The sequence below is a fragment of the Podarcis pityusensis genome (assembly GCF_964106645.2).
Source record: "Podarcis pityusensis genome assembly, chromosome: 8".
Lineage (NCBI taxonomy): Eukaryota > Metazoa > Chordata > Lepidosauria > Squamata > Lacertidae > Podarcis > Podarcis pityusensis.
The window spans coordinates 74,436,277-74,462,694 of NC_138033.1; the positions used below are offsets into that span (position 1 = coordinate 74,436,277).

Sequence of the window (26,418 nt, forward strand, 5' to 3'; positions counted from 1 at the left end):
CGGAACGGGACGACGTCAGAGCCGGCGCCACGCCTACTTTTTTTTTTTTAGTTTTAACCTCTCAGCCGGCCAGGCTGCCTCGCGGTTGGCTCGTTATGCACGTGGAGCTGGCTGCCGGCGTCGCGTGACCTGGCTGGCTGTGTTGGCGCAGGCCCAGTTCTGCCTGGCCGTCCTCGGCATTGGAAGCAGCAGTAGGAACTGCGGGGATTGTGGTGACCGGACGGGGCCGGGCCGGCAGGCAGGCAGGCAGTTAGGCAGGCATGGCCGGACCCACGCAGGAGAAGAGCACGCTGCTGCACCTCTTCGCTGGAGGGTGAGTCCTTCTCCCTCATTTCATTCATCCTTCTGGGCTCATCCTTAAAGCGTTTTCTCTCCCCATTCATCCTTCGCCCCCATCCTCATTCATTATCTCCCCTCCCACACTTTATTCATTAATCTCCCCCATCCATCCCCTTCTTCCTCCATTCATCAGTCTTTTGTAAACCGCTTTGAGTTCTATTGTTTTTTACGATCAAGCGGTGTTTTAATTTTTATGAAATAAACAATAAATAAATTATTTCTCTCACATGCACCCCTTCTCTCCATTCATCTCTTCTTTCTTGATTTCTTCCCCTCCCTTTTGACCACTACCCTTCCTCTTCCTCTCTGAATTTACATTTATTTGTTGTCTCAAATCTTCCTTGTGTCTCTCTTTATATATTACCCTGCTGTCTTTTGTGTCATTATCCTCATCCTACCCATTTTCTCATCCTCCTCTTTCAAGGGGGTGGGGTGGGGAGAAAATAACGCTGTTAATGGCTACTGCCCATGATGGCTATGCTGTGCTTCCACGGTCAGAGGCAGTAAAAAGCTAAAGCTTCTGAATATCACTTGCCAGAAACCACAGAAGGGTAGAGGGCTCTTGTGTTCCTGTTTGCAGGCTTCCCATAATGGGCACCTGATTGACCACTGTGAAAATAGGATGATGGACTAGATGGGGCACTGGCCTAATCCAGCAAGGCTTTTCTTACGTTTTCCTCCATTCACCCCTTTGCACATTCTCCTCTTCTTTCTTCGTACCTTCCTTCTTCTTTGCTTTTCTCTTACGTGACTTCAAAATGGTACATCCATATACAGGCGCACCCTACCTCTGAGGTCCTGAAAACGCCTGCTAAGGAGTGCCCAGCAGTGCACATTCTATTGGAAGCAAAATGCTTGGATAAATGAACCTTCCATCCAACCTAGTAGGCCTTGTTTATTTATAAGAAACACAAACATACACATGTGCTCCCCACACACTTCATAACCCCTTGCTGGCATTCATATAGTGCTTTAGAATGTCAGTTGTGTTTGTACACATGTGGCATAGTGGTTAGGCCAAGGGTGCAGGAGCCTGCAGCCCTCCAGGTGCGTTTGGGTTCCATCTCCCATCATCCAGCACGTTCAATAGTCAGGGGTCATCTGGAAGTCTGCAGGTTCCCCTTTCTTGGGTTTGAGTGTCAGACTGGAAACAGGGAGATCTGGGTTTAAATCCCCCAATTGAACCATGAACCTCACCAGGTGCCCTTGAGCCAGTTTGCCCTCCATCAACTTGATCTATCTCTCAGGATTATTGTAGGTGTAAAATATGCACATGTGTCAATGAGAATCAGCACTGTGTTGAGCTCCTTGAAGGAAAGACAGGCTGCAAATGTAATAAAAATAATAATGCACTTACAGCAGCCCTGTGAGGTAGGCCAGTTTACTTATTCCCTCATGGCTAGTGCCTTAAATGGCTTTTTAGAAGGTTGGAAATAATTATGCAGGGTGTGCCAATTCATTGCATCCATGTATAAATGCAGGACTCTGTCCTTTTTGTGAGCTTTCCAGAAGGTTGTGATTGGACACTGGGCTAGATGGATCTCTGAACCAGCAAGGCCCTTTTAATTTTTGGTCCTTTACTTTCCCAGCGGAGCAAGATCAGACCTGTGTTCAGTCGTCAACTCATTGTGTGGCTTTGAGCAAGCTGCTGGCTCTCTCAGCCACCACCACCCCGTCTGTAAAATGGGACTAACATATCTCGGTGAACAGTAGAGCTTTTCAAGTGCTTTACAATGAAAAGTGTACATTACAAGAGCAATGGTCTAAAGTGGTTTGGGCTACACCTGCACCTGCAGCCACAGCTCACTGGTGGGATGTCTGCTTTGCATGCAGAAGCTTCCTGGTTCAATCCCCTGTGGCGGTAGGACTGGGAGAGAATTTGTGCCTAAAACCCTGGAGAGCAGCTACCAGTCAGTGCAGACAATTCAGAGCTAAATGGGACAGTTGTATTACTCTGTATAAGGCAGCTTCCTATGGACAACAACTCCCAATGTAGCTGTAGTCTAAGACTTCTGGGGGGCGCCAGGTTGGCGAAGTCTGCTATTACTTCCCAAGGCAGGTTTATTGCAAGGTTGGGGCAGACTTGTTCCTCTTGCCATCCTGGGCCTAATGGATACCTGAACAGGCATGACCAGATCATAGGCAGGAATCAGGGGAGATTTTAGAATGTGTCTGGTTTGTTTGTTTGTTTGTTTGTTTGTTTGCTTGTTTGTATCATAGCCTGCCTTTTTTAATTGTCTTGAAAGTGAAAACAAAAGCATTTCTATTATTATTATTTTAAGTCCTTGTTCTATTCAGAAAGGACTTCCACGTTCTGGGGATGTGGGTTTCCCCGGCTTGCTTTTTATAGACAACTAATCTGGGAGTGCAGAGACACTAAATTGTGTGCGATCCGTCCCTCCCTCCCTCCAAAGTCTGCTTCATGCATCTGCTTATTTGTGCTTAGCAAAGTGCAGGGAAATCCTTCTCTCCCCTACACCACTACTAAAAAAAAACCCCCATCTAGCTAGCTTACTCTTGGCTTTCGGCTCTCCCTTTCTTTTCATTTGTCATGCTTTAGGCAAATACTGCATTATAGATTGTTGCTTCCTGGCTGCAAGTCTCACGCTGCCTTGTCTGCTCTGCACTGGTTCTTGGGCAAAGAGGGATGTTATATGGCTATATCTGTCCAAGTGTTGCATCATACCAGGCCAGAGTAGAACTGAGGCAGCTTTGTGTTTTGTAAGCAAGAGTGCTGTCTGGGTATCTTTTTTGTGCAGCACGCTGTGTGTGTGGTGTTTTGATCCATGGTGACGGAGGAAGGACCCTGGATCTCAGATCTAGGTCTCTTCTTACATGGGAAGTAAACTCAGCTTTTAAAAATAGAACCAACTTCTAAGTAAGCAGAGCACATTCCCATGCATGTTTATAAGGAAGGGACGTAGCTCAGAAGGTCCCTGGTTTGATCCCCAGCATCTCCAGGTAGGGCTTGGAGATATCATGCCTGAAACCCTGGAGAGTGGCTGCCTGTGAGTGTAGGCAGTACTGTACTGCGTTAGATGGAGCAATGGTCTGACTCTGAATAAGGGAACTTGCCTGTGTCTACACAGAAGGAAGTCTACTCTGGGGTCATTAGTGCTTTCTCCCATATAGGAGATAGGCACATAGGATGCCATGGTAGCCTCAGTATCATTTGGGGATGGATCTGTGTTGTGTTTTTAGAAAATGTGCCCTCTGTATGGGGAGGGAATTGCAGACTGATTTGTAATCCCTGAACACACAAACACACACACACACACACACACACACACACACACTCTCTCTGTGTGTATATAAATGCTTGTTTTCTCCTCTTGTGTGCAATGACCGTTTTCTTAAAATGGTAACTTTCTTTGTTATTACATCAGTGCCTCAAGAGTTTCAGTGCTGTTACTTGCAGACTGAACCAAGACAGAGGATTATTTCCCCGCATTGTATGCCTTGACTGGCTTTCTAATGACAGGTTATCTGTCTGTGTCATCAGAAACTGTTTTGTGAATTGCCAGCTTTCAGTACATACTGTAATTAGCACTTTCTGTAACTTCCTGTGTTTCATCTCCCTCTGACTTCGCTTTTTACGCTCCTCCCACCTGACCAGGTGTACACAGTCACATCCATACCATGCATTCGCAGCTGTGACATCAACGAACATGGCCTTTTGAAATTCATAGAATCGTAGATTTGTACAGGACCTCAAGGGTCATCTAGTCCAACCCCTTGCAATGCAGGAATCACAGCTAAATGATTCCTTAGTCATGTTATTCTTTCATATTCTGTGTGTGATGCTTTATAAAATGTGGAGCCAGTGCAGCATAGTGTTTAGTTTAGTTTAGTTTAGTTTAGCTAGCTATGGATGATAGGAGTTGTAGTCCAACAACTTGGAAACCCAAGTTTGAGAAACCCTGGAGAGTGTTAGACTAAGACCTGGGAAAGACCAGGGTTCAAATCCCCACTTGGCCTTAGGTGTAATCTTCTGCCAGTCACTGCCTCTCAGTCTAACCTACCTCACAGGAGTGTTGTGAAGATAAAATAAGGAGAACTATGTACTTCACCTTGAGGTGGGTTATAAATGTAATAAAATATACTATTACTCAGAGTAGACCCACTGAATTGATGGACTTGTGCTAGCCATGTTCTTTAATTTCAGTGTGTCTACTCAGTGTAGGACGGACATTGGAACCCCCAGAGGTTTGGATTTGGTTTCAGGGGACCCACAGGGACGAAACCTTTGTAACAAAGACTCTTTTATTTTAGTTTAATCCAAGGCATCATTGCATCCAAGGAGGCTCCATTGAGTTGAGATTCCTGCATTGCAAGGACCCTCAGGTCCGTTCCAGCTGTGCAGTTCTATGATTCTGTGAGTTCGATAGACCTTACTTCCTGAGAAGTGTGCTTTTGAAATACAGGAGGCAGTTTTCTCAGTACTGTATCTGCATTCCTTTGCAAGCTTTTATTTTCCCACTCTCTCCCTCCTTTCCAAATCTGTATAAATAATTACTTAGGGCTTAGATTCTCTCCACCGCAAGATGATGGAATCCAGGATGAAAGGGACTTAATTAGCTTAAGGGCTTCCTGCCTACCTTTATATAAAGCTGTCCCTGCAAGGCAGAATGCCAGTATAGCAGCACTTTCTCCCTGGTGTGGTCTTGAGATTTGGACTTGCATGTGGAAACCCTTAATAGGGTGTGGTTGTTAAAACAATTAGATCCCCTCCCCATTTGCTATTTTGCAGAATTCTGCTTGCGTATATTTATAGATCTGTGTGTATACAGTATGTATCTTCAGAGCCAGCATTTGAGGGAGTTGTATTGGGTCTGGACCCTGCCCCCAAAATTAAGCATTAGCTCCCGAATATGCAGCTTGGCTCACTGGCTGGCGCGAGTTGCCAAGATCTATTTTGGAAGTGAATCGCCCCACCTCAGCAAGGGTGCTGCAGAGTTTGAAAGGTTCGAAAAAGGGCAACCAGAATGATTGAGGGGGGTGGAGAAACTCCCTTACGAGAGGAAAGGTTGCAGCATTTGGGGCTCTTTAGTCTAAAGAAAAGGTAAGGCAAGAGGTGACAGGTGTCTAAAATGATATATGGTCTGGAGAAGGTGGATAGAGGGAAAGGTTTTCTCCCTCTCTCATAACCCTGGGATCCGTGGACATCCCATGAAGCTGAATGTTGAACGATTCAGGACAGATGAGAGAAAGTCTTTGCTCATGCAGCATATAGTTAAACTATGGAACTCGCTCCTGCAGGACAAGCCAATGATGGCCACCAGCTTGGATGGCTATAAAAGAGGATTAAACAAATCTGTGGAGGATATGGCTATCGACAGCTACTAGACAGGGTGTCTCTATCCTCCCAGGGCTACAATTCTCAGAATGGTTGGACAATTGGTCCCTCTTCACAGGGAACGCTGGGAGTCGCAGCTCTGAGAGCAGGCAGGGGTCTCTTAAGGAACTCCCAGCACCCTGAACAAATTACAGTTCCCATAATTCTTTGTGGGGAAGCCATGACTGTTTAAAGTGGTGACATAGTGCTTTAAGTGTATGGCATGAATGTCACCCTGATTTTTGTCCTTTGGGGTAGGCTTGGTCGTAATTGCCTCAGTGCAGGGCCTTTTGTTGTGGTGGCTCCTCCTCTCAGAGGACATCTGCATCTTTACTGCATCACCTCTCATTTGTGGGTGAAAACTGTTCCGTTCCATCAAGGCATTTGCAAATCCTCACCATCTTTATTTCTTTTGTGTTTGTTCAGTTATTTTTTGTGGACTTCATACAGTGTTTTAAAAAATCAGACGATCATAATAATGCATTCATGTTGAAAGGCAGTCTTTTAATGTTCTAAATCAGGCATAGGCAAACTCAACCCGCCAGATGTTTTGGGACTACAACTCCCATCATCCCTGACCACTGGTCCTGTTAGCTAGGGATGATGAGAATTGTAGTCCCAAAACATCTGGAGGGTCAAGTTTGCCTATGCCTGTTCTAAATAAATGCTGGAAAGTGTGCCCCTTCCCTGAAGTGATTCCTTCCTTTCCTTAGCCATGGGAATCTGCTGAGGGAATAAAAAAAATAGTTCTCTAGGTGCCAACATTATTTTAAGATGTCTAGGCAACCAGGCACATGGGATTTTCTAGCTCTGCAGTATAGTCAATAATTGCTGTTCCAAGCTAAATGGTTTCTCCTTCACTTAAGCAGAGAAGATCCTTGGGCAAAGTTCCTTAAAGCAGTGTTAGGAACTCAGATATATTAGCTAACCACCAAATGGCACCTTAAACCTAGGTTACTATCGCCACAATAGAATGTCTAGGCACCATATTATTATAATTTTTTACAATGAGACTTATTCATTTCTATACCACTTTATATTTTAAAGAAAAAAATCTCAAAGCAGTTGACAACACACTAAACCATCAAATCAAACAATCCAGAATAAAACAAATTCAAACTTCAAGGAAAACATTTCAGATCCTTCTCTAAGTGACATTTTGCTTTCCCCATATATATCTACTTAATTTATATAGCTGCCCCATAGCAAAAGGACTCTAGGAAACCAGTGTGGTGTAGCGGTTAGAGTGTCAGACTAGGACCTGGGAGATCAGGGTTCAAATCCCCACTCGGTCATGAAGCTTACTGGGTGACCTTGGGCCAGTCACAGCCCCTTAACCTACCTCACAGGGTTGTTGTAAGGATTAACTGAGGAAGCGGGGTGAACCATGTACTCCTTGCAGGAAAAGGTGGTATATACATTCAATAAATAAGCTGTTCTGCTTACGAAAGCTGGAGGGGACAGCCAGATGCAGATGTCAGTTGCCAACCTGGCACCCAGAGACCTCCGTGTGGTTGCAATTGGATCCACACCTGTCACAAAATGCACCTGGCTAATTTCTGACATTGCCTTAAAGATAGGGTCTATTAATGGTGGATGGAGGGTATTGTTGTTCCGCCAATCTTTATACACACACACACACACACTGACCATCACTTGTACCTGACCCTTGGGCTGAGCCAGGCTTTCTCTTTTCTCCAGCCCACCACCCTGTTGCCCAGCAGTGGTCCTTCCAATGCTTCTGGGAAGTCCGTGCAGCAGGGCACAAAGGCAAATGCTTCTTCCCTGCCATTTGTCCTTGGTCCCTAGCATTTAAAGGTAGACTGCCTCTGAGCCAGGGTGATCCATTCAGTTGGCATGACTGCTGATTGTTATGGGACCTCTCCCCTCTCAAAATGCTGTCAAAAGCCAGCAGTCATTTGCAACAAGTTCCATGAGCTGCTTGTGCATTATTTGTGCAAAAAGCTTTGCTTGTGTCCTGCTAGGTTCTGCTCAGAGGTGGCCTACTGAAATGAACGGGTTAGTCCCACATGGGTGAACTTAGGCTCGCTAATTTCAGTTGGACTACTCGTGAGTAGGAGTAACGTTGACTGCAGGCCATTGTCTTTGCTAAATTCCTGGCGTTGGCTGCATTGTAGTGCTGGAGGGAGCTGGTGTTAGCAGTTTCCCTTTGCTTTAATATATATCTGGCAGCAAACAAAGCAGCAGGGAAAAGTCAGGTCCCCCCCCCCCTTCAAGTTGAGCTTGTGGGGCAAGAGGGAGACCTATCTGGGCCTCCCTTGGTCCAACTTAAACATTAATCAACCTGAGTGGCAAAGAGTTTTTTTATTTTACTCTTTATTGTTTTATTGAATGTTTAAAATGGGGGGGGGTCGGGTCAGCAGCCTCTTTTATCTTCTTGAAAGCCACATTCCTTCATGAGTGATGGACGGGGCCAGAATCAGTGGCCCCCTTTTTCATTTCCTTGGGTCACCCCCTGCCCTGCCGTCCTTAATTTTGCTCCCTCTTCTCTCTAGGTCACCCCCTTTTCTTTATTTCTGGCTCACCCCACTTCCTTTTTCTTTCTCCCATCCCATGCTCAGGAGATCATAGAATCAAAGAATTGTAGAGCTGGAAGGCACAGTGAGGATCATCTAGTCCTATCTCCCTGCAATGTTGGAATCTCCACTAGTGCATCCATGACTGATGTCCATCCAATCTCTTCTCAAAAGTCTCCAATGAAGGAGAATCCACCGCATCTCCTAGGAGACTGTTCCACTGTCAAACAGCTCTTGCTGTCAGAAAGCTCTTCCTGATGTTTAGTCGCAATCTCCTTTCTTGTAACTTGAATCCATTGGTTCTGGTCCTACCCTCTGGAGCAGGACAAAACAAGCTTGCTCCATCCTCCATTTGACAGCCCTTTAGATATTTTAAGATGGCTATCATATCTTATCTCTGCCTCCTCTTTCCCAGGCTAAACATACCCAACTCCCTCAACCATCCCTCATAAGGCTGGGTTTCCTTGATGATCTCGAAAGCAAGAGGTCAGAACTGATCGCTTGTGGATGGCTTCTGGAAGGAGGCTGAGGCCCACAGGCTGCCCACCCTGGTAGTAAAGGCATCCATCACCTCCAACAACACCTGGGACAAATAGGAACATAGAAGACTGCCTTACAGCAAGTTGGACCATTGGTCCATCTAGCTCAGCCTAGATGCCTACTGGTTGGCATCAGCTTTCCAGGGTTTCAGGTAGGGGACAATTCCCAGCCGTACCTAGGAATGGAACCTGGGAGGTTCTGGGTGCAAAGCAGATGCTCTACCACTGAGCTACAGCTGTTCCCTTAAAATATATGAACAAAGGAAGCTGCCTTATACTGATTACGCCATTGGTCCATGTAGCTCAGTATTGCTTACAGTGATTGTCAGTGACACGAGATGTCAGCTTGTGATGGATGTCTCCCCGTACCTGCTGCAAATCCTCTTTTTTAACCCACCCCCTCACTTTTTTGCTTTTCCTTCGTTCCTCTGCACATCTGAGATGTTTGGCTCTTCTTTGGAATGATGCAAAATGTTTCCCTTGGATCCACAGCAGTCTGCTTTTCAGTAGCTTTCCTGGTTTTGGGGGCAAGAATGTGGAAAAAGGAACAACCCCACCCCCAGTGCCTGCAGAATTGGTTGCTGCAAAGGATAATTAATTATTCTGCAGAGCCGGTTTGCACCGGCTGTTCCAGGCCTCCAGAGTTGCTCAATGTGCTTTGTTGAAATCCACAGTGACATCTGTGAACCATTCATGCTGACGGTGCAGCTATTAATGCGGCGGCGCATGGGGTTGCAGGTGTACAGCAGCGGGAACGGCTTGCTCACCCAGGACAGCTCTTTGATTTAATACATTGGTTATTCCTTGGTTGAGTGAATGGTGTGAGTCTTGGTTGCCAAATTTGTTTATTTTATTTTTAAATGGTTCTATTGGGTAACTGTTAGCTTAATCTAGAAGCATAGTAAGGTGCTTTATAGAGAGGCAAGCCATTGGGTCCATCTAACTCTGTATTCCCATCACTGCCTGGAGATGCATTTCGGGATTGAGGCTGGAAACTTTGGTGTGCAGAGCTGACACTCTGTCACTGAGCTGTGGCTACGGGAGGCTTTGTCCAAAACATCTGGAGGGCACCAGGTTGTCAAGGACTGCTTCAAATTGGTCTTGTAGTTTATACTTCTCTTTCACAAAGCACTTGAAAAGCTTTTGTGTGGTTGCTGAGGTCCACTTGCCCCATTTTACAGATGGGGTAAATTGAGATTGAAAGCCAGCAGCTTGCCCAAAGCCACAATGAGCCACAACCCTTCTCCCCACCTCCCACAGTATGGAAACAGATTTGAGTGCATGAAAAGGTACGCATGGTTTATTGAACTATACCCACGCTTCTTGGAACTTATGTACAGGGGATTGGATTACCCTTGGACCCCATCCAACTCTACAGTTCTATGATTCTGCGACCAATTTTGCCCAGGATGCAAGCAGACCTCCAAGATGCTTGGGAGCTAAGTCTCTCCCAAACCCTACCACTTTTATTACCTCTACTTGTAGATGCCAGGGATAAAACCTGGCACCTGCTGAATGTACAGCTTATGCTGCTTCCATTGAACTATGAGGCTATCCATCTGCAATGCTCCCTTTCAATATATAAGCTAGGCATGGGGAGCAGTCTCTGTGGAGAAGGTTAAAAAGAGTTTGAGCCTGGCAGAAGAGGTAAACAGCTGGTGCTCTGAGGATGTCTGCCAAGTCTTGGAGAGAAGTCGGAATGTTTTGCAAAACATGTGATATCACTTGCAGGGGGCTCGTCGGAGGGTGTGTGGGTGTGCGTGCAATCAAAACATTCTTCGCGCTAAACGGGGTGGCTGGAGGAGCATGCCATCGCGCCTGGTAACCTTGCGCCTTACTTTTAGAAGGAAGCCCACAGAAGGCCAACTTACTGGTTGACGCACCATGATACCGTCTCTGTGTGAGCGTGTGTGAATGATCCGTTGCTGATTTTTGCTGGGGAAGGGTTTGACTTTCTTCCTCTATACATAAAAATGTAAGGCTGTCGTCACTCAGAGGATTTGCAGAGCCGTATCACAAATCGGGAATTGAATGAAGAACAATCCAAGAGGTCAAGAAAAGAAAGCTTAGCGGTTGCATGGGGTGAGAAGGGGACACTCTAGGGAGTGAAGGTTGGGGAACGGCAGTGGGGTTGGCAAGTGGAGCGAGTTGGGGCACAGACCCTAGTATGGTGCATACAAATATAAGGCCACAATTGTAATCCTCCTCCGGTCATGTTCAGTTATGGAACTCGTCATCTGCTGTTGCTTCATCTGCCAAAGGTAGCCCTCACTTCCTTTTTGTTTAATATGCCTGATCTCATCTGCACTGGGATTTACCGTATCTGAGTGCCGTGCTTTTGACTGACAGTGTTCCTGCGGAAAGAGGAAGGAGAACGAGTAATGCAATACCTGAAAATATTAGTGTGGGTGTTTACAGTAGATGGCTTGAATTGTACAGTAATCAGTGGATGTTTTCAGTTTGTTTTAAGTGTCATCTGATACGCTTGTGTCCTGTCATATTTATGTGTACATAATACATATATACAAAAAACAAGCCATTATAGATCCTACATTGCGGAATTTCAGAATGCTGATTTTTAAAAATATCTATTAAGATGCAGTTCAGCTAGTTTGTGGAAGGTGGGAAGCTTAGCAGCGGGAGCTTATTTGAACAGCTTAGCTTCATGGAGCCTCCGTTTCTAATAATAATAATAATAATAATAATTATTATTATTATTATTATTATTATTTATTATTTATACCCGCCCATCTGGCTGGGTTTCCCCAGCCACTCTGGGTAGCTTCCAACAAAACACTAAAATACCTATTAAACATTAAAAGCTTCCCTAAACAGGGCTGCCTTCAGATGTCTTCTAAAAGTTTGGTAGTTATTTTTCTCTTTGACATCTGGTGGGAGGGCGTTCCACAGGGCGGGTGCCACTACCGAGGAGATCCTCTGCCTGGTTCCCTGTAACTTGGCTTCTCGCAGCGAGGGAACCGCCAGAAGGCCCTCGGCGCTGGACCTCGGTGTCCGGGCAGAACGATGGGGGTGGAGACGCTCCTTCAGGTATACAGAACTGAGGGTGTTTAGGGCTTTAAAGGTCAGCACCAACGCTTTGAATTGTGCTCAGAAAAGTACTGGGAGCCAGTTTACAGAGGAAGTCCATCTTTCAGGGTGCTTGGGATAAATAACGGGGAGACACCTGTTGCTTTCATGTCCTGTCTTGTGGAGCCGTCTGGCTTGCTGTCATTTGCTAACCTGCTGCTGGGCTCAGTTTGTTTTGCAATTTACTACTGCATTAATAAATACTGTAATGGAAGGGAAGGCTCAGGACAGACAAAAGTTATAGCATTTCTGCAAAGCGTCCGTTCAAAACAATGGAATCCAATCCTACAAGAGGCACTGAGGGCCACCAGTTGGGATGGCTTTGTCAAAAGGATTAGACAAGTTCATGGAAAAGGCTCTCAGTGACTACTAGCCACAATGACTATGTTCTGCCTCTATCCTCTGGTCAGCATTGTATGTTTGTGGACAATGCTAGAAACTCAGATATTTAAGGTACATGCCAAATGGCTCCTTAAACCAGAGCTAGTCGCCAAAACAGAATACCTAGCTGCCATTTTGGGGCCAGACAGCTCTAAAATTGTTTTTCAATAAAACTGTTTGGTCCCTGAAATTCATTCTGATTGTGCAGATAAAATATACCGGATAGAATTCTACAGGATGTTTTGCTGGTGTGTGAAAATAGTCAAGAGCCAAGGATCCCCAGGCATGCACCTCCAGATGGTGGAGACGACAGGTGTCATCATCCTGGCACCTGGGCATCTTCCCTTGGCCGCAAGTAGCTGATAGCTAGGTGCAAAATGCGCCTGGTGCCTGGCTAATTTTGAACACTGCTTCTGGATACCAGTTTCTTGGGATTGCTAATGGGGAGAGCAATGTTGCAAACAGGTCCTGATTCTGAGCTTCCCATTGGGGCATCTGGGTGGCCACTGTGAGAACAGGATGTTGAACAAGATAGGCCTTTGGCCTGATTCAGCAGGGCTCTTTATGTTTCCTGCCTAACTGGAAACTTTTGTATGCAGTAAACCAGGTGTAGCGAACATGTGGGCCTCTGGATCTTGTGTTTATTATTTATTTAGACCAGCCTTTCTCAACCTTGGGTCCCCAGGTGCTGTTGGACTACAACTCCCGTCATCCATAGCTACCGGGACCAGTGATCAGGAATGATGGGAGCTGTAGTCCAAAAGCATCTGGGGACCCAAGGTTGAGAAAGGCTGATCTGGACCTTTTGCACCCTGCTCTTCAGCCAAAAAGGCTCCTAGAGAGGCTTACACACCATCAAAACAGTCTCTGTCCACAGGCTTACAATCTTTTTTTTAAACAACCATGACACACAAGGGGAAATGGACAGGGAGGGAAAAGTGGGGAAATCAAACTTGTGCACCAATTATTAAACTGTTGCTGAACTACAGCTCCTATCATCCCTCTCCATAGTTAAAATTCAGCAACATATGGAGATCGAAATGTTCCCCAGACCTGCAATAAATGATTGGTGGGGGGGGGGGCAGGAACAAGAGCAAAGAGGGGTCTCAAAACCTTCACCTGCCAGCCAGTGACTTGGGGGGGGGGTCATCTGGCTGTCAGTCCCCTTCTCTCCCTCTTGGCTTTTCCGTATAATTTTCACATGACCCTCTCTTGGCCTCCTTTGGCAGCAGGCGTAGCTGCTAAGAAGCTCTATAAAAAGCCAGCGGAGAAAAAGCTTAGCCACCGATAGCATCTTTGTTCCTTTTCTAAAATTGTGTAACTGGGGCACAGTGACGGCACCGTTGGAGGGAGTAGCCCATTTTATACACTGCCTTCATGTTACTTGCTTTTTTTGAAGGTGCTCCTGTGCCCGCCCAGGACCCCATACCATGGCCTGACATCCCTTGGATGCCAGCACGCAGTGATCACTGGATTAAATGGAGTGGCCAGGGGATCAGGCCACTCCTGTCACGCACACAAGGTTTTAATTGTCCTTCTTGGCAGCCCAAGAATTGGATTTTTTTGCTGCCGCTTAGCCAAGGTTCTAGTCTCTTTGTTGCACAGAGATGCTTTAGAACACGCAAGCCATGCATAGTGTTATTTCAGTAACCAGCGTTCATTCCTAGGTGGACATGTTTGTTGCACCTAGTCCCTCCTTCCTTCAACCAGATGTGTGCCCATCAGTTGCTTGCTGTAGGGTATTTGCAAGGTAGTGGGGTGCATGTTGACCGCCGACCTTTGTTTGCATTTTTGAGGTGCTCCGTTTTTAAAATCTTTAGACTGTCAGAACACATTCAGGCTGGTTGCAATGAACTGTCTCTCCCTCTCCTCATCTCCCCGTTCTGATCCTCTTTTAGGTTCCATGGACATGTGAACAGCACAGGGCTTGTGTACCATGAGGGGGAGGAATGCAACCTGATTGCGTTGGCCGTGGCTGTATTTGCAGAGCTTGAAAGCCAATGTCAAACCTCTGGTTCTGTACACAGAGCAGAGCGAAGCTCAGATAACAGCTGGTCTTCAAAGGCCCCTACTGTCTGTCATTCAATGGACTCTGCTCTCCCTCTCTCACACATAGACCTGGTGCCCAGGTTACAGGTGTGACACAGTAGCCAGGGATTGGGAGCCTTCAGCTCTCCAGATGTTTTACTACGAGTCCCATTATCCTTCACCATTGGCCATGCTGTCTGTGACTGATGTACGCTGTAGTCCACTTTTGCTGAGCTACAACTCCCATCAGCCCCAGCAAGCATGACCAATGGCCAGGGATGGTGGGAGTTGTAGGCAAGGCCAAAGGCTTCCCACACCTGCTTTAGATGCAGGCCTTGCCCTCTCCATGCTTTTTGGAGGTAACCAAATCAGGTAGTTGATTTGTTCAAAATGGGGCTTCCCATTTGGGGCCTTGGCTCCGGGGAACATGCAAGAAGTTCCTTTTGGAGCACAAAGGGCAAAATGTTCTGCCCCTCTCCTGTGACCTGACCTTCATGGCTCCTGTCTTGTTTATCTGGAAAGTGGCCCTTTTGATTGTGGAGTGATTTCTGAAGCTGCTTTGCCAGCGGTGGTTGAGTGCCATGGCTCAGAGCAGAGTCACAGGGGCAAGAAAAGCAAGTGATGCTCTAGTTTGGGAATGGGGAACCTGTTGAACTCCAGCTCCCAGCAGCCCCAGCCAACACAGTCAACGATCAGGGATGATGGGAGCTGCAGTCCATCAACATCTGGAGGGCCACAGGGTCCCCACTTGTGGCATGGACAGCCCTGAGCTGGATGGACCAGTGGTCTGGGTTGGTATACAAGGCAGCTTCCTAGGGCAAGTGGCTGTGATTTGTATTCAGTTGTATAAAGTGCAACTAAATAAATTCTTGCTCTTATCTCTTAAAGAGTTAGTTTAGTAGGGACAGTTTCTTTTTTTCTGTGTCAAGGCCATGGATAAGCAGCTTTTGTTTGATAGTGTAAGCATCAAAGGCTTATTATATGTATGTGGTTTTTTAAAATCTGGGTTTTCAAAAGTTCAGGGGACCTTTCTTCCTCACCAAGAGCGCATCCTCAAATCTGTTGTAGAACCTCTTCTGCATTGCCAAGGATTCTGGAGGCACATTATTATTTATTTAACTGAATCTGTATACCACTTAATCGTAAAAACCTCTAACTGGTTTCTATAAAATTTAAAATTGCCAGTGTAATTATTTCATGGGAGTCGGAAGTTAAAAATAAGTTGGCCTACCAAAAAAATCAGTATATAAAATGAATTGACAGTTGGTAATACGCATTTAGAAAATAAAACTGTGTATTAAACTTTAGGTGTTTGGAAAGGCTAAACAAAAAATGTTCTTAGGAGGTGCAAAAAAGTGTACAGTGAAAGTGCCTACCTAACAGTTCCAGAGAGTAGTTGCTGCCATGCTGAAAGACTGACCATTAATGCGGCACATATAAGCATGCCAGTGTGGTGGATCACATGCTCAGGACTGAGGTCCGTGTGGTTTCTTCCCTTTCATCTGACGTCTTCTACGTTTTTTCCCCCCAGGTGTGGTGGGACAGTGGGCGCCATCTTCACCTGTCCGCTGGAAGTCATCAAGACGAGGCTCCAGTCTTCGAAACTGGCCTTCCGCACAGTCTACTACCCACAAGTCCAGCTGGGCACGATCAGTGGCGAAGGAGTGGTCCGTCAGACGTCTGTCTCCCCTGGCCTCATCCGGGTCCTGAAGTGAGTATAATGGGCTTGGCCCTCTAGAAATGTTAAGCAGCTCCACACAGGACTAAATGGGGTCCCCCTCCTTTCACTGCATCCTTGCTCTCTGTTCTTAACCCCGGACTGTCCAGATATGCTTCATCTTCTCTCCCCTCTCTCACCCCCCCCCCCGAAAATGCAGATCCATTTTGGAAAAGGAGGGGCCACGGTCACTGTTTCGTGGGCTAGGGCCCAACCTGGTTGGAGTTGCGCCGTCAAGGTACGAATCTATTTATTGCATTCCTATCCTGCCATCTTTCCTACAAGGAGCTCAAAGTGGCGCACATACTTCTGCTTTTTTTAATCCTCACAACAACAACCCTGTGAGGTAGGTTAGGCTGAGTGAGTGACTGGCCCAAGGGACCTTCATGGCTAAGTAGGGATTTGAACCCTGCTCTCCCAGGTCCTAGGGACGCTGGTGGCGCTGTGGGTAAAACCTCAGCGCCTAGGGCTTGCCGATCGTATGATCAGCGGTTCGAATCCCCGTGGTGGGGTGCGCTCCCGTCGTTCGGTCCCAGCGCCTGCCAACCTAGCAGTTCGAAAGCACCCCCGGGTGCAAGTAGATAAATAGGGACCGCTTACAAGCGGGAAGGTAAACGGCGTTCCGTGTGCTGCGCTGGCTCGCCAGATGCAGCTTGTCACGCTGGCCACATGACCCGGAAGTGTCTGCGGACAGCGCTGGCTCCCGGCCTATAGAGTGAGAGGAGCGCACAACCCTAGAGTCTGGCAAGACTGGCCCGTACGGGAAGGGGTACCTTTACCCCCCAGGTCCTAGTCTGGCACTCAAGCCACAGCACCATACCGGTTCTCATCTTGCTTTTTAATCTTTCAGAAACCTTTAATGTACTTGGCTTATAACTCTGGTTATATAACTCACCAGAGACTTACCTGGTAGAGGCAACAGGCAACGGCTTCCATTTCCCACAGTCCTTCATAGCATCATTGGCCCAGGAGCACTGTGGGAGAAGTCAGCTTCTCAACAGTTCTGCTAGCAGGTAAATCTACTGCTGAGGATTCTGGGACAGGTGTTGGTAGATCCTGGCAGGGCACAGAGGGCACCTGCCCAAGGTTGCCGGGAGCCAAAACCAGGGCCTTTAAAAATATGCAGTGGATTATTTCACTTGCTTGATAGAGATGTGTATTCTGCTCAGTCTTTGCAGGCGTGTGTGTGTGTGTGTGTGTGTGTGTGTGTGTGTGTTGGAAACCACATTCAAGACAGAGACATAACCAACATTCGCACTGCTCAGAGAAGACCCATTGAAATTAAGGAAAATGACAAAGTTAGGTCTGTAAATTCTAAGGGGTCTACTGTGTGTAGGGTTAATGTTGGGCACAACCTGTAACGTGGTATATGTGCACAACAGAGGGAATCTTGGAGACGTTCTGTGCATATTGAAGGCATAAATTTGGAAAAACCTTCTGAGTCCATGCCCTTCCCCAGAGTTTTATATTTATTTTCTTAGATGTATATCCTGCCTTCATTCCATCATGGAACCCCACCATTCATGGGGTTCCCAGGCACAAACCAGACCCAGACCAGTGATTAGCACATGTCTCCAGATTGTGTTGATCCTAGATATGAAATTCAGTATCTGCATAGTCTCGGCTCTCTTCCTTTAAAAAAAATATATAAAGCAAGGTTTCTAGTCCTCAAGGTTGCCAAGGTAGGCTTGAAAAGTGTACATGGAATGTGTGGTGAACATCTCAGCCGGAAGGGAGTCCTGAAAAGGATTATCAGTAGTCAGGGTTGGCTGGGGTACTGCTTTAGAATCCTTCATAGCTCCTGAAGCAGGCAAGATTTTGCATAATATGTGTGCATTTGCAGTGGCTTCTCAGTGTCTTAAAAACGACTTCCCAGTTTCTCGTTTTTCTCCTTCTTGTACATGCCCCACTCTGGCAACATTTGGCCGCCTTCCAGCTCGCTGGACAAGCTTGCACACTCTTTTATTCTCCAGTCTGGGGTAATGATTTAATTGGGAAAGGGAATTTCTCCCCTTCTCCTGCAAAGGCTGACGGCTTAGCCCTGGCCAAAGAAACCTTTCTCCTTGACAACAATACTGAGATCCCAGCTGAAAGATACATTTGTAGGTTTTGTTTCGTTTTTAAAAAAAGCCTTTCGGACGAGAATAGCAGCCTTGTTCTAAAGCTGGAGTGCTTTGCTAATGGCTCTGGCTCTGGGATCCTTCCAGAACTGGGGAGAAAGGATAGGAGAGGTGGCTGTCCCTCCGCAGAAATAAAACGCTGACCTCCTTCTGTTTGCTTGCCAGGCCCTAAGGCACTATTGATAATCCAGTCACTATTTATCTAGGCCTAAACTACCTCCAGGACGCGGGTGATGCTGTGGGTTAAACCACAGAGCCTAGGGCTTGCCGATCAGAAGGTTGGCGGTTCGAATCCCCGCAACAGGGTGAGCTCCCGTTGCTCGGTCCCTGCTCCTGCCAACCTAGCAGTTCGAAAGCACGTCAAAGTGCAAGTAGATAAATAGGTACCGCTCCAGCAGGAAGGTAAACAGCGTTTCCGTGCGCTGCTCTGGTTCGCCAGAAGCGGCTTAGTCATGCTGGCCACATGACCTGGAAGCTGTACGCTCCCTCGGCCAATAAAGGGAGATGAGCGCTGCAACCCCAGAGTCGGTCACAACTGGACCTAATGGTCCAGTTTTTAAACTACTTCCAGGCCCAGCCCACTCATGAGGTGGGGTGAAGCCATTGCCTCAGGTGGCAGAAGTCCTCAAGGCCAAGGTGTACCCACAGGCTCCCTGCTGCCTCCAGCGCCAACACTGAAATCTCGCAAGATCTTGAGAAGCATGCGGGATCTCACGAGATTTCTGCAACATCTTGCCGGAAATCGGCACCAGTTCCGACGCCACTTCACCACCACCAGCGGGACGGGCAGCAGGGTAAGGCGGAACTTCCTGTTTCGCCCTAAGTGGTGAAATGGGACATTCCACCCCTGCCTACCTTGCAGGGCTGTTGTGAGTGCAAAATGGGATTGGAGGCTAAGAACTCTGCACGCTGCCCTAGAGCTCCTTGGAGGAAAAACGAGATGTTAATAAAATACATAAAGTATTAGCTTAGTTTGGATTATTCATGTGTGTGCTGTATAAGAAAAAAGTGGGAGGCATTTATTGTCACACTTTTTTTGGCTAAGAAGGGCACAACAAGTAATCAGAGCAGTGCAAGCCATCTTCCGGATCTGGCGAGTCCAGAACACCTCTGGCTGCGGGTGCAAAGCCTCTTTTCCCCACAACATACAGAGTTTCTCGAAGCTACAGCTGACTTGTTTTATTTTTCCGAGCTGTTGTGGAAAATGCATCCTGTGGGGCTGTTGGGAGTTGTAGTCCCAAACCACAAAGCGAAGTCTGTGCTCATATGATCAGACAAGTGGAAAGTGTTTGAATAAAAATGATCATTCTAACATTCTGCCTACTTTTGTTTGCCATATTATTATTACAGTGGTCGCTCAGGTTAAGTACTTAATTCGTTCTGGAGGTTCGTACTTAACCTGAAACTGTTCTTAACCTGAAGCACCGCTTTAGCTAATGGGGCCTCCTACTGCCGGTGCGCCGCCGGAGCACGATTTCTGTTCTCATCCTGAAGCAAAGTTCTTAACCTGAAGCACTATTTCTGGGTTAGCAGAGTCTGTAACCTGAAGCGTGTGTAACCTGAAGCATATGTAACCCGAGGTACCACTGCATTATTATTAAGACAGGCTGCACAAAGTTTTTGTTTTTAATGGGGTTTAAAAAGGTCAGAGGCCATCGCTTTACAAGGACACCCACTCTCAGTCAACCTGACTTTGCCTCTTCAATTCATGATTAGAACTCAGAGCCCTTTTCCCCACCCCTCCTCTTACCTCTCCCACAGGGCCGTCTATTTTGCCTGCTACTCCAAGGCCAAGCAGCAGTTCAATAACATCTTTGTGCCGAACAGCAATATCGTCCATGTCTGCTCAGCAGGTTCTGCAGGTTTGTAACCCTAATCGAAGGGGATGTGGTTTACCAGCCAGTGCTTTTTATGAAGATGCATTGAGCAAAAGCAACTGTGCCTCTATTGGGGCCAACCAGGCTAAGGGGTTGGCAGCCTGGCAGCCTCAGGGTGTGGGTGGGAAGACCTTTTTTGGCCCAACAGGCTGGATCTTTATCTCCTCCCCCTTCCCGCAACAGGCTAACTTTGACAGGTGGGTGGGACCATCCACCTTGCAATCATCTGACGTCAGAATGCTAGCCGAGGCAGGTAGACTTGACTGGCAAGCAGCCTTGGCTGCAAGTCCATTATTATCATTAAATTTATTACTCACTCTTCACCAGCAGATCCCAGGGCAGGTTACACCGATTTAACATTTAAAACAGTTAAAATAGATGACAGATCACCGGTGGGCTCTGAAAACTCATGTCTCGGGTGTCATAAGCCAGGGTAAAGAGGTGGATCTTCAGCATTTGCTGGACGCTGTACAGGAATGAAGCCAGGCACACCTTTAAACCAGGAGTGAATAAACACAAGGCCAAATTCAAGATACAATTGTAGAGTTGGAAGGGACCACAAGGGTCATCTAGTCTATCCCACTACAATGCAGGAATCTTTTGCCTAACATGGGGCTCGAACCCACAACCCTGAGATCAACACAAGTCTCACGCTCTGCCACGGAGCCATGAGATCACGCTTGGTGTTGGTGGGCTGTGTATTTCATTTCTTAAATTTATATCCCACCCATCCTCCCAAAGGAGCCCAGGGTGGTAGATACGTGTGTAATGAAAAAATGCAATTAAAAATAAGTGTATTTTTTAAAAAGTTAAAACTTTTGAAACAGATTTATGAACAGATGTAACCAAGTCATATGTCTGGATCGGCCTTTCCAAACAGGAAAGGCGTGCTGAAACGAATGAGGTTAATTTCCCTAGTTATCACATCCAGGTTTATTTATTTAAGGTTTTTAAATAAACTGCTTAAAAAAATAAATCTCTAAGCAGTGTACATTAAATATTGCACCAAGTTTGTCTTTGCCTACTTGAAGCCACATTTCCTTAATTTTGCCTGGTGTGAGAGTGACTTAAGAGAAGTGAAGTCTTGTTTGAACATTATATGTAACAAGTGAAGTCTTGTTTGAACATTTTATGTATGTTTGAAGGTTGCATGGTCAGTCCAGTGGCCCATCTATTCCAGCATCCTGTTCCCAACTAGATGTCTGTGGGAAGCCAGGAAGCAGGAACTGAGTGCAACAGCAGGGTTCTCCCCACATGTGATTCCCAGTTACTGACTTCCTCTTTGCGAAAACAACAGTGTGTGAAAAGGGGAGCAACAAGAATCAAACAAGGAGGACTGCTCAGTTTCCTTCTGTCTCTCAAGTAAGGGAGCTGCCTCCCTTCTGAGACCAACTCACCTGTGTGCATTTCCTTTCTTTCTGTCTCCCTTTTTATTTTTTGCATTGAAGTGCCGATCTCCAGGCACAGAGCAGCCGAGCGTGTATTGCAGCCGCTCTCCAGTTACACAAGCTGCTATCCAGCTCGAGCCAGAGCAGAGCTTGAAATAAACCAAGTGTTACATGGGCCGCTTACATAACTTTGGAGACATGTGCCTTTCTGCAGAAAGCAACCGGGAAATGTGGATATGAGTCTCCATTAATTTGAGCTGGCCATATTACCTGCTCAGTTGGTTTTTACATGTTTCTACCGTCTGTATGCAAATTTGCAGAGGCTGATGCAAATAATTGCCTGCCTTCCTGTTAACAGCTGAGTGCTGTGGCTCAGAGGGAGAGCACTTGTTTTACATGCAGGAGATCCCCGGTTCAATCCCTGGCATCTCCAGGTCAGAAGGGACTTTTTACCTGCAACCCTGGAGAGCCACTGCCAGTCAGTGTAGACAACACTGAACTTTAGGGACCCAGTGGTCTGACTCTGTATAAGGCAGCTTCCCATTCAAATCAGTCCTTTATGCAGAACCATGAGGACTAGAATCTTACTTTACTTTTTAGCAGGAGGGCTCCGCTGTGGAACACCTGCATTGCATGCAGAAGGTCCTACATCCAACCCCCAGCATCTCCAGATAAAGGCTGGGGTACAAGTCCACAGAGCCACTGCCAGCCTGTGTAAACAGTACTGAGCTAGATGGACTTAAGGGCCTGATTTGGTGTAAGGAACCTTCCTGTCAATCCCTGGGATCTGTTCCCTCCCCCCCCCCCAAAAAAAGAGATCAGGTAACAGGTGATGGGAGAGATCACTTGTATGAGACTGTAGAAAAACACTAAAGTCAGAGTTGATAGTGTTATACCAGGTGGGCCAATGGACAGAGGTGATCTAAGGTAGTATCACCCACCATTTTCTTCTGCCCCAAAGCCACCTCTGTTGATCACATCCAGAAGTGGACAGATGACTCAACAATGCCACCTAGAGCTCCTGCATAGGTGGTACACACACTTTCATGCATAGATGTTCTCTGAATTTGTAAGGGCAGCTTGAGATGCTCCACCTGTCCTGGACACAACTGAAACCTGCAGGAAATGCCAATGGGCTCTTTAAAAAAGTGGAAGGGTGGATTTAGATTTGTGTTTAGTGCTGAGCACACACGCACAAAGACATTTGGAGACCTACGTTTAGACTGGTTTTCAAAAACGCTTTTCAGTCAAACTGAGATGAAAGAAACAACATTAAATAAACTATTTTCCATACGAGGACTGCAGGAGATTCTTTGTCTTTGAAAAATGGAAGCTGCTGTCAAGCTCTTGCTCCATCTAGCTCTGTGCTGTCTACACTGGCTTGCAGCACCTCTCCAGGGCTTCAGGCTTTCCGAGCCTTACCTGGAGATGTCAGGGACTGAACCTGGGATCTTTTTGCTTGCAAAGCAGAGGCTCTGCCACTGAGCTACTTGTAAGTGATATTCCCTTGGATGTGCAAGAGATGCTTCTTCTCAAGTTTATAGCTGTATATTACCTACAATTTTATTCCGTGCACTGCGTAGAGTGCTTTGTGATTAAGCAGAATAAAAGCCTTCCTAAATCTTTGTGGGAGTGGGGGTTATTGGTTTGTTTTGTTCTTACTATGTATTTTGTGTTTTTATCTTGTATTTTTATGCTGTGAACCACCCTGAGATCTTTGGATGACGGGCAGTATCCATATTTAATAAATACATGAAATACGTGAGGGGGGTGCACACATCTTGAAAACCAAAACAACTGTCTCTTTCCCTTGATGCTTCTTATCCATATGCAAACTTCTTGCAGTCTAGTGTTGTTGTTGTTAAGATTTGTATACCACTCTTTATTTGTAGATAAAACGCACAAAATGCGTAATAAAAATAAGAAGAAAAAAAAACCAATAATCCCTCCTCTCACAACACATGTAAAAGGGCATCGGGTGTCAATCAGCCCAAGGTCTGATCAAAGAGGAACATTTTCAACTGGCATCTAAAGGACAGGGAGAGATATTTCCAATCATTGCTAACCAATCTGCTTTAACTGACAATGTGCCCGGGACCTTCTGCAAGCGCCCAAATGTGCCCTCTCACCAGGCTGCCTTTTTCCCAGCTGTCCTTTCCTTTTCTCAGTGCTAACCAATTTCCTTCTCCTTCATCTGTTTCGCAGCCTTTATCACAAACTCGCTGATGAATCCCATATGGATGGTGAAAACCAGGATGCAGCTGGAAAGGAGGTAATCCCAGGGGCTGAGCTGGTGAAACAGCACCTAAGGGAAAGGAAGGTGTCTCCCTCAGCTATGTCACTTCCACCAAGCTGTGTGCCACTCCACCAAGCTGCCTCAGCAGGAGAGATAGGCAGGAGAAGGCTTCTTTCATTACCTCCTTGCCTTTGCACAGTGTCAGCTGGTCTTTATGGGAACAACCGTTTAGAACAGGCTTCCTCAAACTTGGCCCTCCAGATGTTTTTGGCCTACAACTCCCATGATCCCTAGCTAGCAGGACCAGTGGTCAGGGGTGATGGGAATTGTAGTCTCAAAACATCTGGAGGGTCGAGTCTGAAGAAGCCTGGTTTAGAAAATGGTGTCTGAGTTTTGATTTTGGTTTTCGTCTTCCCTCCCTGCCCACTCTCCCTTGTGTGCTGTGTGTGTGTTTTTTTTAAGATTGTAAGCCTGCAAGTAAGGGGACTGTCTTGTTTCGACAGTGCATCATCCACCCTGGGAACCGTTTTGACCAAAGAGTCGGGTGCAAATCCTCTAAATAAATAAAGAAATAGAAAGTGCCTTAAAAAGTTGGAATAAATGGATGGTTATTCATTTTTCGTGATGGAGGGTGGTGGGAGAAATTCTGGGTTGCAGCTAATGCTAGTTCTACAAGAGTAAATTCATGACGGGCTTTGGTAGATCTACTCCTGGAGTAGGACGAGAACAGCTACAGACCCCCGTCACATATGTTGATTCAAGCAAGGTACTGATCGCTGTCTCTCTCCACCCCCACCCGCCTTTTTGCATTCCAGAGTCAGAGGTTCGAAGCAAATGAACACGCTGCAATGTGCTCGCTATGTCTACCAGACAGAAGGAGTCCGCGGCTTCTATCGGGGCCTGACTGCCTCCTACGCTGGGATCTCTGAGACCATCATCTGCTTTGCTATTTATGAGAGCCTGAAGAAGCATGTGAGCGAGGTCCGGTTGGCCCCTTCTCCCGCTGGCGGGACAGAGCGGAACTCCACAAGTTTCTTTGGATTGATGGTCGCCGCTGCCATTTCTAAAGGCTGTGCGTCATGCATTGCTTACCCACATGGTACGTGAGCTGCACCCTTTGCTGGACTGGCTTCCGTCCAGGCACTGACCTCCTTCAGTTCATCTTCCCGAGATTCCCTTGGCTATTTATTTATTCTCATTCATTCATTCATAATCAAGTTGCTAGCCCTTATGGTTGGTTGTACAACAGGGATGAGGAATCTGGTCCAGGCCTGGTGCCTGCGAGGGGGTCCAAATCTGACTGCAGGGCCATTTCCCCCAAACCACGCCCATCTGCCTGTCATCTGATGTCGCTCGTGACATCTGGCGGGTGGGAGGGCGGGCAGGGTTGAATCCTGCATTTGCTGTGAACATCCAGAGAGTGGGTGGGCTGGCATCCAAACTGAGCAGGATTCAACCCTACGATTTAAGCAGGATTTAAGCCGCAGCAGGGAACAGGGACGTGCTGACAAAACTGAGCGGGATTTAACACCCCCCCCCCACTTATTCACTGATTGGGGGGTGGGCCTTAAATCCTTTCTGGTTCGGCTGAATTTCTTGCAAACCCCTTCCTGATTTGGGAAGTGGTTTGCATGGAACCTGCTCCTAAAAGCAATGGGGGGGCAACTCGGTTTTAGCATTGCCTTGAAAGATGCTTTGAAGACCCGTGTTCAGGACTTGAAAGCGCCTTGCACCTGATGTCATTGTGGAATTGCCAGTTTTGATAAGGATCTAGCCCATGGAGCTAAAATGGTTCCCAACCCCTGCTGGGAGGTATGCTTGAAAAGAGGATGTTGGTTGTTTGGCAGGTGTGCCCTTGTCCCCTCATCACAAACCAAAATTCTGCAAAACAGCAGCCTATGCAAATAGTTCATATTCCAAAATTCTTTCTTGCAAGCAAAACAGTTTGCCACTACACTATGCCACCAGGTAACTTGCTGAGGAAAACTTAAAGTGGGCATTGCAGGGGTTTGGATAAGATGACCCTAGGGGTCCCTTCCAACTCTACAATTCTATTATTCCAACACCTTTAATTTGTCTCTCTTTCCTACCCTAGAGGTTATACGGACAAGACTACGGGAGGAAGGCACCAAGTACAAGACGTTTGTCCAGACGGCGCGGCTGGTGTTTCGGGAAGAGGGCTACTTGGCCTTCTACAGAGGACTCTTTGCTCAGCTCATGCGGCAGATCCCAAACACGGCTATTGTCCTGTCTACCTACGAGTTAATAGTGTACCTGTTAGAAGACTGAGTTAAGTAGCCGACCAAGACTTGAATCAAAAACGCACTCAGACAAACAAACAAAAAACTGTTAAAACTTCCACAGGCCAGTTTCTTCGCAAAGAGCCGTTTCAAACAGTCGGACAGGACTGGAGAGTTGGAAAAATCATGGATCATTTTGCTTGATAACGTGCTCTCTTTTTAAAAGTTTATTTTCTGCTCTCTTTTTCTTTATTTTCTTCCTTAGGGGATTCATGCTTTCTGAAAGGTGTTGATGTTTAAATGTTAATAGTTAATTATTACCTTTTTTTAACTTAAAAGAGACGAGGTTCAGAAATTAAAAACGACAAAACTAAATTAAAATCACTATTTAATTTACATAACACACCTTGGGTCTTTCATCTATTACCCCCAACCCAATGAAGCAAAAACCGTTGGATGGGATGTTTGGAAGAATAGTATTTTGTAATCTCAGAAGATAAGAGGCTTCACAAACATAGAAATTGGTGCCTAGTATGATTTCACACAGTGAGAGTCTAGGGTTTGCTTTTTAAAAACAAAAATCAAGTCTCTAGA

The 26,418-nt window shown here is 46.4% G+C and overlaps 1 protein-coding gene across 2 annotated transcripts; it reads left to right on the forward strand.

Annotated features, from left to right (window-relative positions):
• The first annotated feature begins 53 nt into the window (after positions 1-53).
• SLC25A33 (solute carrier family 25 member 33) lies at positions 54-26,064 on the forward strand. Of its 2 annotated transcripts, none has more exons than XM_081016233.1 (7): positions 54-313; positions 15,778-15,957; positions 16,124-16,201; positions 19,845-19,945; positions 23,554-23,620; positions 24,400-24,683; positions 25,680-26,064. In XM_081016233.1, exons 1-7 carry the CDS (start codon positions 261-263, stop codon positions 25,871-25,873), a joined length of 957 nt encoding a protein of 318 aa, XP_080872359.1. In that variant the 5' UTR covers positions 54-260; the 3' UTR covers positions 25,874-26,064. The 2 variants fall into 2 exon arrangements, with proteins under 2 accessions (XP_080872359.1, XP_080872358.1); XM_081016232.1 differs by lacking the exon at positions 54-313 and adding an exon at positions 10,435-10,571.
• The last annotated feature ends 354 nt before the right edge of the window (positions 26,065-26,418 follow it).